The sequence below is a fragment of the Miscanthus floridulus genome, chromosome 1 (assembly GCF_019320115.1).
Source record: "Miscanthus floridulus cultivar M001 chromosome 1, ASM1932011v1, whole genome shotgun sequence".
NCBI lineage: Eukaryota > Viridiplantae > Streptophyta > Magnoliopsida > Poales > Poaceae > Miscanthus > Miscanthus floridulus.
This window is the reverse complement of record NC_089580.1, coordinates 20,619,182-20,630,547: the sequence shown is the minus strand read 5'-3', so window position 1 is coordinate 20,630,547 and position 11,366 is coordinate 20,619,182. Positions and strand designations below refer to the sequence as shown.

General features: G+C 42.1%; 1 protein-coding gene across 3 annotated transcripts; it reads left to right on the top strand.

The window, feature by feature from the left end:
* LOC136452757 (ACD11 homolog protein-like) lies at positions 1-5,855 on the top strand. Of its 3 annotated transcripts, none has more exons than XM_066453497.1 (3): positions 1-524; positions 1,031-1,203; positions 4,556-5,855. In XM_066453497.1, exons 1-3 carry the CDS (start codon positions 243-245, stop codon positions 4,593-4,595), a joined length of 495 nt encoding a protein of 164 aa, XP_066309594.1. In that variant the 5' UTR covers positions 1-242; the 3' UTR covers positions 4,596-5,855. The 3 variants fall into 3 exon arrangements, with proteins under 3 accessions (XP_066309594.1, XP_066309537.1, XP_066309480.1); XM_066453440.1 differs by lacking the exon at positions 4,556-5,855 and adding an exon at positions 1,475-3,590; XM_066453383.1 differs by lacking the exon at positions 4,556-5,855 and having other exon boundaries at positions 1,031-1,370.
* The last annotated feature ends 5,511 nt before the right edge of the window (positions 5,856-11,366 follow it).

The following is an 11,366-nucleotide window of genomic DNA, read 5'->3' as shown; positions in this document are numbered from 1 at the left end:
CCGGTTGCCCCTCGAATCCTCTCCCTCATTCTCTCCCACGGCAGAATTCCGTTCCGGCCGCCTCCTATACATAGGCAGCCAGCCTTTCACCCTCCCCCCACACAGCCCAGCAAGCCGCGCGCGGAGGTGGGGCGTTCGCACACCTCGCGGCGCGTCCTTCGCCTCCCTCCGTTGCGCCCGCCAACGGTCACGCGTTTCCGGGGGAGAGAGAGAGGGAGGAGGCAGGGAGAGGACGGGACAGAATGCTCGGGTTCAGGCAGATGGCGTGGTCGTCGTCGGCGCAGACGCAGGCGCCGTCGGAGCAGCTGTGCGAAGGGGCGGCGGCCGTCGTGGCGGCGCGCCAGGGGATGGAGACGCCGCTGACGGCGGTGGCGGAGGCGTTCGAGGAGCTGGCGCGCGGGATGGTGGCCGACAGCGGGGAGCTCCGCCTCGCGCCCTTCAGCGACACCTGCGCCCTCGTCTCCGTGCTCTTCAGCAGCCTCGGGATGGCCTTCAGGTTCGCCGAGATCGAGTACGTCACCAAGGTGAGCGCCCGACGATCCCGTCCCGCCGATCGATCCCCTTCGCGATTGTTCTGCGCGATCTTTCCTTTTTTTTTTCGCCCCTACCGGATCGTTTGCTTCGCTTGTACCGTTGTTGCGATCTCTCCGTGTCAGGGATCCAAGATTTTACACGGCTGACGAGATAACATGGTTCCATATGCTGTTTTTGACTTTCGTCGGATCTTGCAGCGTCCACCGACGTTGCCAAAAAAAATTACTCTAGATTGGATTATTCTACCTTTTCCTTCTTACGTCATCACCACAAAAAGAATCGAAACTTTGCATTCTTTTCTTTCAAGGAAGCTCCAGGAAAGAACGTTGCCGCGTTGATTTGACTTGCAGTCGATTGCGTGCAGCCTCTTTCAAAATTTCAATGGTCGGCGTTATTAGTACCAATCAAAATTGCTCACGCGTACTCCCGGCAAAGGAACGTACCGGCGCTTCCCCGTGTGGATACTGAATACTCATATCACCCATCATCCTTCCAGGTGAACGATCTCATCGGTGCCGGCAAGTCGTACCGCACGCTGAGCGACATCCTCGACAAGGACATCCAGAATGACTGCGTGAAGAAGCAGGGAAGCCACTCCCGGAACCTGCGCAGGGTCCGCCTCGGCCTCGGCCTTATCAAGGCCCTCTTCGAGCAATTCCTCGCTACCGAGTACGTCTCGTTACATTCAACCAAACGCAAACATCTCATCACGAAACTCTGAACATTTCAAGGCGTCTGTTTGTCCTGTATACAACGTCTGGTGTCCTTTTGTGTGATGACAACTGCATGATTCAGAACTGGTTGTTATGGATAAATATCAGGAATCACACTAGATGTACACGCCCCCAATTTACAGAACTTAACAACATGACGGGGGAAAATACAACTATCGATCTTTCCTCCTAAGATGTTGCTTTCTCAGTCTTGCTCTGCTATGTAGTTGGGCAGCTCACCCTGGCAGAGGTACACTCGTCGCAGTGGGACGCTGAACCCCAGCCCCTTCGCAGCCGGAAGATGTCCTCCGTGAAGGTGGAACCTGATGATCCTATGAACACGTTCGACAGCGAGCAGATTGTCTTGTCAAGCATGGCATCGACCTGAACAAGCATTGCAAAGGTGGATTGTTGTTCAGTAAGTCTGTCAGACTTAATTTTTTTTTCGAGAACGTGCGTAGCACATGTTTCATTAAGAAGAAGTTAGAACGTTTACATGTCCAACATCACATCACGGCAAGGTGCCATGAGCGATGAGGTTGAACACGAACACAAGGCATCATTGGGAGATGGAACACTCGCCGTTGTAACTAACTAAGAAACTAAAAGTGCGACCTAAGAGCTTGCGACGTTGAGGGAACCCGTGCTTAAGACGCCTGCGCCACCTCCCGCCTCCTGTGAGCACCACGCATGGGGAAGAGTTCCCGCATTGCGCCGCGCTTGGATGAAGACAGCGGCTCCTGGAACATCTCGTGGAAACGAGTGGCGATGGAGGCGTAGGGTGTCACTGGCGACGACCGTGGAGCACTGGATGAGGGCCGCCACTTGTTCAGCATGACCCGCTTGGCCTGTTTCTCCGGCTTTGGGTCGCGGTAGACAGACTTCGCCGCAAGCCTGTCACTACGACGCGGGACGAGATGCGCCACCGGAACACACAAGACACGGAGGCGCGGCGGCGACTGAATGAGGGGCTTGTCGAGCGGCAGCTTGAGGCCCTCGATGAAGTTCTGGACAAAGGTTGGGTGTACTGTAGCTGGACCTGCAACTGGAGGAGGTGTAGGAGATCCGGCAACAGAAGGGGTAGGAGTAGCTGGGCTTGCCGCTGTGTCTTGGGCTTCAGAGTCAGACTCAAAATTGGGTTCATAAGAAAAAATGGTATCGGGATTCATGCGTAATACCTGATTATCTCCGCCCATGTGGTTTCTATAGAGCAGGGCATCCCATTTCTCAGAGCTGTGGTGCTCTGGCCTCTTCACAAGTGGGACCTGCCTGTCATTGAATACGACCAAGGATTGCAGGAGATTGGTTTCGCTCTCAGCAGCATCGGTGGACAAGTATATCTATCACAGGTGCGTTAGCTTTCTCAACGATTCGCAGAATGCATTCTGCTGCCTGAGGGATGGGGCTGTGCGAGCGGCCCTGGGCGCGCTCCACCGGCTCCGGGGGCGGTTGCAAGCTCCAATGCTTTTGCGGCCGCGGCCCTGCTCCACGCTGCTGCACACGAGCTCGTCTCCTCGCACCGCCGAAACGGCGAAGACGCTGCCAGCAGGTTCGTGGCGGAGTGATGCTATGGTGGGCGCTGGCCGCCAAGACAGGAATAAGGCGACGACAACGACGCTGCACTGACCTGCTTTTGTGCTCGCACGCACGGTGTGGGCGCTGAGAGACGCGGCTGCACGAGTTGCCGCAAGCACCGCATGCTATGGCTCCTTGCACGCGTCCTCGATTATATGACATGCTCAGTTGCTCACGCCATGTCCCTACTAGCTTCTCGTCGCTTTGCCTCTTCCCAGCTCACCAAGGTAACTATCAGGCTATCGCCTGCTCGATGCAATGCTCAAACGGAGACAGATGAGCTATGGCAGCTCCTCCCTGGAAGCTTGCTGATTATTGAACTGCTAGCGAGCTTGTCCATCCCATCATGGCGACAGCCTTCAGTGGCACTTGAAAAAAGGGGAAATTTTCACTTCATTTGCTTGGGAGGGGCAAAATGACATTTGCACACCAACTTAACAGCAAACTAACGGTAGATGGACAGAAATGGCATTGAGGAAATCGGAAATCTTATCTGATGGCAGTGAGGAAAGTTTGGAAATTTCAATGGCAGCGAGGGAAGAGCTAAAATTTATGATAGCATTGAGGGAATTGGCTCATCTTTATACCATCCCTTCGCCTCCTCCCCTCCTCCGCCTCAACCTGACCTCAACCATCGCACCATCTTCGACTTGTATAGGTGCATTCCTGCGATTCCCTCTTCTCCTTTGTTGCCCTCGATTAAGATTTGGATACTTGGACTTCTTGCAGTGGCGGAGGCACAGGGCATACCCTGCAAATCTGGCGGCAAGTAGTATATATATACTGTATAATAGTATATATGCTGTATTTGTAAAAAAGGAAAAAAAGAAGAAGGAAAAAACAGACCTGGACGCCATAACGTGACGACGGGAGGCCATGTGACGCACTGACGCGGCCCACAAGCAAGTGAACTCCATTCGTCCAGTATACTCCGTACATGACGTTTCAATTTCCTAATCCAATCTCGATCGGGGAGTTCCACGGAGCCTACAGAGCAACACGCCGCGTCGCCGCCTGACCGAGTGACCGGTGAGTCGGTGACGCCCTGCCGGCCGCAGCCCTGGCTCTAGTGCTGGTCCTGCCTCCTCCCGCCCTGAATCGGAGGATCGTCGTCTATTTGGCACATCTCGTCTGCAGTATATATGGTCTCGTCAGTCAGGGTTTATCATTTTGATTCGCTATTTTGCTTAGGTAAAATTTAATTTTTGCTCTTCGTTTTTTAGAAAATTATTGTCAACTTTCATAGCTATTTGCTAACCTCACAAACAATAAATTGTTTAATTATTTGCCATGCATTTACGAAGAGAAACTTAGATATTGCATCTCTTTTTCACAACTGATCTCGTTCCCAGTTAAACCTTCTGGTCGTTCCCTGGTCCAGTTGTATTTAGTGGATGGTTTCAACTTAATCCTTCAATTTAAGCCTTATCATGTTAATTAGCGTGTGTATACCGAATCACGTCGTAAAATTTACAATTGTTACTGAATTGGTTAAAATAAATTTACCGAATTGATATAAATTTTTTTGGATGGCATACCCTAAACTAAAATCCTAGATTCGCTACTGCTTCTCGGGTTGAGTTGCAGTAGGTAGGACGATTGGGCCTGATTGATTTTCTATTTGACAATCGGATTCTTCTTTTGATTTGTCGGGTTGAGTTGCAGTAGGACGGATGATTGGGCCTGATTGATTTCTATTTGACAATCGATTCTTCTTCAAATTCGAATCGCAGGAACCAGATCTACGAGTACGAGGATGCCGGAGCAGCGTAAGCAGCTTTACCTTGTGTTTGATGACTGGAACTCTGGATACTCCATCCGCAAGGTGAGCTTGTCGCGCCGCTCAGGCAAACGCTCTGAGCAATCGTCCGATTCATCTGGGACATTTTCCTCTCCGTATCTCATAATCAACACAGTAGATGAAAGTAGAGAATAAATAGACATAAGATAAGGAGACTATTCTTTATTTCTCTAAATATTAGTAATTACAACGTAGAACTCCCACGTATATATAGTCCTGCCAAGGCCTAAGAATTTGGTAAGAGTCCATATACAAACAAACTATGATTATGATTCCTCCTTTTCTTTTAGAATAAAGTCCGTATGTTTTATAACACTCCTCCTTAGCCGATTACCACGATATGCACATGCCTCGTTAAAAAATCCATCCAAAAATCCAGTGGGAAAAAACAGTTCTTGGATAAAAGAGTATATCGCATTCGTTAATTGCATTGCACATGTTGTCTCATTAAAAACCTTGTCAGAAACCTTCAAGTAAAAACTCATATAGGGAAAAAGAGTACAATATTTAACCTTCTTGGTCATGTATTCTTCAAGTTATTCTATTCTTCGTGAATAGATATTGATCTTCATGATCTATGCATAAACTTCAATGTTTTGGCAAATATGATCTACTTGATATTTGTAATTCTAGTGGTTTACCTTTAAGGTAGATTTAATCAAATATGCTCCTCCTCATAAAGCCATAGTTTGAACTTCATTGTTCAAATCTCAGTTTTCATAATTGTGTGATTAACTAATGATATGCAGTACCATAATACTATATCTTTCAAAAGATGACTCCCAATTCTTCTATGAATTATAATATGAGTATAAACCAGAGCAATATGCTTCATGTATAGTGACCGCTTATTAGTTGTGCAAAACAAATAAAATTTATCCTTCAGGGTAATAAATCCTTTCAGAGGATTATGGGAGTAAATAATTTACAATATTCAATATCTTCTAGATAGTGTATCAAACTTATACTAGAATTTAAATACTTATAATTCTTTCTTAGTGGATTTTCAAATTATATGTTCTACAAATCTTTGAGATTTTGATTGTACCACTAAATAATAAATCCAGTCTTGCATTTGGCATTTAGGAGATAATTTAATTGCCAAAGTCACCATTATTCTTATACCTTCTATGGTATTCAGAGGATATAAATACTTCGTTGCTAGCTTTACAATATACACTTTCTGAGTGTTTGTATGGCGCCTTCATGGTGTTTATTATGATTTCTCATTGCTTTCTCTCGGATCCATATTCACTTTAGGGATTAGTGTTGTTTATTCAAGAATCGACTGGTAAATCCTTAATGGATTAACTCCTTCAAGGATGCTCTCATTTTCGGTGAATAACATTTCTCCTCTATGAGATATATTCTCTACTTTATGAGAGATTGTTATGTGATATACACAATGAGATAGTATTATTCACTACAAAGTCATTTGATGACTCTTCCTTCTAGGATATGTTCTTATTGAGACTGAAATATTCATACAGGAATATATTCTACCTTAGACTTCTTAATATTTAGTATGAGGTTTAATTTCTATATGCTGTGATTTCTATTCTTCAAGAATTATGATTTTCATAATCCACTTATTAACCGCTTATTTTATATTTAATCATTTCATTTGCCAGAGATATAGCAGAATATTTATTTGCTTTCTTTATTGACTCGATATAATCGCTACATGCGACTTTGCCATGGACTTTGTTTTTTTGGATCCGGGTTCTCATAAGAGAAACATTTATAATTATAGAGGTAGCGTTGTCGACAACTATTATTTTCTCCTAATATTATCACAATATAATATTGTTCTATCTCTTTGTCATTTCCCAAACAAGAGATAATTTATTGTTCTGCGTACCCAACACTATGATGTGTGTGCTTAGTGTGTTGGATATCATCTTCATGATGATCCTCTTCATGAGGTGCTTAACCTTCTTCATGAGGTGTTCTCTTCGTGAGAATGGAGGAGTTTGTTCTTATGTTATTTAACAAGTATACACTAAACTAGAACCTACATACGTCCCCGTAGATTTTAGCTTGATAGTATACAATATTTAGTTACTACTAGTAAACATAACTTCTGGTTTTTTATAACTTTAAGTTACTATCATTTTTAAAAATATCTGGCACATGCTCTGCTTCATGCTTCACAAGAGCATTAGTCAAGCTATTGTTTGATTTAGTGCGTGATACTATTTCTGCTTCAAGCTTTAAGGAATATTTTTCTCTTAAGATAATTTTTCTTCTATGGAAATAATATTTGACATTCAAAATAGACTTTCTCTCCCCCTAATACCAATATTAGATCCTTAATATCATACTTCAAAAGATATCCCCTATCATGGGCTTAAAATAATTAAAATTTATGTATCTCCAACTACAAGTGGAGGCCCATTCATGTATGCTATGATGATGAAATTTTATGAAAAATATTCACACACATATTTAAATTTGGGGGTTATTGTTCATTAAATGTAGCGAGCTAGAATACATAAAGTGCACTTAAGAATGTTCAACATTCCTATAAACTCAGGGATGTTCTTCCCCTGATTTGCATATATCATAGTTTAGAAAACTATTTTATTGTCTAGCTTCTTTATTGTTTAGCCAAAAAAATTGATCAAATTACTCATACATAAAAAAATGAACCATATACTTTAAAAGTATAGAATACGCAACATTCAAAATCATATGGAATTTCTTCTAGAATTTTATAATTGCCATTAATGCAAAATTCCCCAAATGCCTTTTGTTCATAAATCCCAAATTATCATAAGTGTTTTATCTATCAACTCAATTTCCAATATAATCCATCCCATTCAATTGGGTCACTTCTCCATTTAGCCAATTTCAATTTAAGCAACTCCCCCAAATCTTAGGCTACTTAGCCCTTGACCAATTTATTGCTTATGCATGCGATCTATATTGAAAGCAAGATATTTCTTAGTTCAACAGAAACTAAAGACATATCTTACTAGCTAGCCAATCTAATTATGAGGGAAGTGCAAGGTAGCTACTAGCTATAAATATACTAATATTCATACAGGGGTCGAGATAGTTGCAGCTCGACGAGAGCACAACATAGTGATACACATTTGAGTGTAATATGGAATGTTGGTATTCAATCTAACGTAATAGATAACGATAAAATGCAAAGCTACATGCTTGCTTGCAATTAGTGCAATGTAGAGAAAGTTAACTCGGCCGGAAGGGACACAGCTAGGACTTTAAGTCCTGATACATGCACTTAAAGATAGATTTAGGAAGGCTATGCCTATTAAATATATATTACCCACATCTTCTCATGCCTTCACCCAAAATTCCTCCTCCTTTTTCATGCCATAATTACTTTAAGTAGTAATTTGCTACATGCATCATCTATAAATAATCATTTTTAATGTTTCATAGAATCCAATCATACTTCTGGTATTCATTGGTTGTGGCATGAAATTCACATATCCAGTGTACTATTCAGTGTACAACAACACATTCAGGGTAAGACATAAACTTCTAGTTCTTATGCTAAAGTATTAAGGAACAATTGTCTGACAGACATCCAAAGTGATGGTCATTTGCTGGCGGACATCCCGTTTTGAGCAGTTTGCCAGAAAACACTCTAGTTCGTTGAAATTAGGCCATAGGACACCGTGTCCCGGTTTCAGCCGATTGAGGCGAGAAAAAAATTAGTTTTAGGATTATACAATTTCTTGGCTAAATTGATCCTTCTAAGACCAGTTAATATGCCATTATACTCCAATTGTTCATGTGCTTCTAGGAACTTCAGTTTCCTTCTACCTCCATGGTAGTAGTGCACAAAGAACTGTAACCTTCATGGTTAACTGAGGCATCTTTGTGGATAAAATCGATGCAAAACTTATTTAGATAAGCAATAGGCAATTGTTTATATGTAAAACATAATTCATTCCATGCAAGATTAACATATATTACTGCAAGTAAAAATTGCAACTAAGAATATTAAATGCTTTGTATTAGTCTTCATACTAATAAATAAACTGTTAACTCTTCTATAAGTACATGAGAACCATCTAATTCAACGAGAATCAAAACTTAATGCACCACCGCTACTACTAATACTTCTAGATAGTAATTTTAAAGACGAAATAAGTCTATAAGCACATGATTTAAGTTCTTTTAGAGAAACCTTAAACATTCTTATCCATTCTTACATGTCTTAGCTTCTATGCTTGACATTTAGCAGCTTCATGCATGCTTTATTTCATAGTGGTGATATCTGATCATGATCCTCCTAGGAGTACAACATATGCAAGTCATATATCCTGGTTGATAGAGCTATCTAAAAATTCTAACTCAACTTCTATTTGAGTAATTTCTGGTGGTAAATTTAAATACTTCATGTATTACATTGCTTTTTGATATTCTATATATAAGAGACATTTCTTCGAAAATATTCATCGATAAAATCTCATTTATCATCTTTTCTTCTATGACATTTAATACAAAGCTTCATGCCATTGTATTTGTTTATAGAGCAGCATACATATCTGGTATGGTCATGTAAGCTTGAAAATTCTATTTTTAATATTTCTGATATTATGCAATCATAATATGGGATATCTTCTAAATTTTCTCATTCAGCGAGTCGCACAAGACCTTTGAGATTTATTATGGCCACGTACTTATTCTTGAGAGTAATACCAGGAACTATAGTGCCTGAGTCTACTCTACTTCAGTGGTAGTAGAATATCCTACTAGGATTTAACAATGACAATGCTATATAATTATATCATTCAGGGCAAGTCCAGAATATTCTTTCTTCATGAAGATATGCATATATATCATTATAACTGGAATAATCATGTGCTTACAGGTTTACTGCATGTAAACAAGTAGCAAGGTGCAAAAAGATAGTGGATAGTTATATAAAATATTTTTAGAAGCATCCTAGCATTTTTCAGGATTATGGTATATACAAATTTTCATAATTAATACCAAACATTCGTGCATCCAAAAAATCATTATGCTAGGGATAACAAATATGAGCCTCTCAAAAGTGATAAGTCTAAGGTCTACGGGACTTAGAGAGCCCATATACTTTATACCATGTAATTGCAAGAATAAAATTTCTGAACAATTACACTAGAAACATGGTCTAAAATTCATAACGGAATTGCACTAGCATTTTCCAGATTCAGAGTTGTATATGAACTCTTATACATGCTGGTATAAGAAATACAGTAAATATGCATATACAGAGGGTTTAGGGTTGATATTCAGAAAAAAAAAATTGCTGTAAAAACTGAAATTTATGTAGAGCTACATCTTAGGGTGTGTTTGGTTCAGCTGTGGCTGTGGAAAAAAGCTGCTGTGGGCTGTAGAAAAGCTGCTGTGGGCTGTGAGCTGTAGAAAAGCTGAAAGCTGTTTGGTTAAACAAGTATAAACTATACCTTCTATCTTTATCTCTCTTGAAACAACTATGGAAGAGTTTTTTTATTCCACCAATTTTGAAAAGCAGAAAGCCAAAAGCCAAAAGCATGATCAAACTAGCTTTCAAAACTGTACTACGGAAAATCAGCTGCTTCTAAAAAAACGGTCTAGAAAAGCAGCCCCTTTGAGCCAAAAGCCAAAGTCAAAAGCCCAACCAAACGGACCCTTAATTCCATAATTTTCAGAAAGCACGAGACACTGTGCAATAATACAAGATCTATATGCAGAATCTGCAGGATTCAGGGGTCTAACATAAAAATTTCAGATTAATACGAACTCTCTTATTTTCTGGATTTTCTCAATTTTCTTTTCGAATCCCAAATCGCCTGCCTATTCTGAGGGCAAGAGTGTCTCGGTCTTTTCCTGGCTCATATGTCCCGTTACATGGGTGGTTTCAGTCTCACCGCAAGGCAGACACAATCGTTCGTGACTGCTGAGCTAGGACTAGGAGCGACGGCGTGCGAGCCATAGGTCTCGGCAGCGGGAGCTGCACTTTTTGCGTGTACAACAGCTACGAGCTATGGGTGACGAGTGGTGCGTATGGGTCGACGTTCAGGCCGGGAGGAGCGACAACTGCAAGTTGCAACTAGGGCTAGCTGCGGTGCTTGAAAGCAATGCGTGCGCGCGGCACTGCATGGAACAACTCTTGCATGCGGTGATTGTCCATGTGCGTACACGACAGGTGCGAACAAAGACACGACATATCGGATTTGTTTACGTCATCCCATACGGCTGTGCAGAAGAGACACGGTAGCAATTTCGGTGCCGATGAGTTGGTTCGCAGGCGCGGGTGCCGGCGCAGGCGTCGTTATAGCGGCGTGCAAGCCACGTTGATGCCCCGTGCCCGTGTCAGCGGCGGGATAAGCTCGTGCGGGAGCATGATATTCCGAGATGTGCAAGTTCCATGGTACCCACTGTCGCAAGTGTCTGTAGCGTACATAGTATTTATACACGTGTGTACTTCATGTACAAAAACAGTATGTACTTCGTGTACACCATTAGTTTGTACTGTTTTTTTTAACCCTAGATGCAACTCTGTAGATGCAATTGCATATACATATTTATGCACGTACTTTTTGTACAAATATCTACTTCATGTAGAAATAATTAGTATACAACCCAACTCGATGGTCGAGACATACCCTCCGAGATGCGATTCTTTCATACCGGTAAAAATACCGGTAAAGGATGCTAATTTGATCTACCTCACGTGCCGCGTAGGACAGTGGTTAGTAGATACATACCGCGTAGGGCGTTTGGCATTGTCGTAGAAC

Bases quoted from the DNA above. Each gene is read 5' to 3' on its own strand.
- LOC136452757 (XM_066453383.1), top strand. From the start codon at position 243: ATGCTCGGGTTCAGGCAGATGGCGTGGTCGTCGTCGGCGCAGACGCAG. The intron at 525-1,030 runs GTGAGCGCCCGA...TCATCCTTCCAG, and splicing joins AGATCGAGTACGTCACCAAG to GTGAACGATCTCATCGGTGC.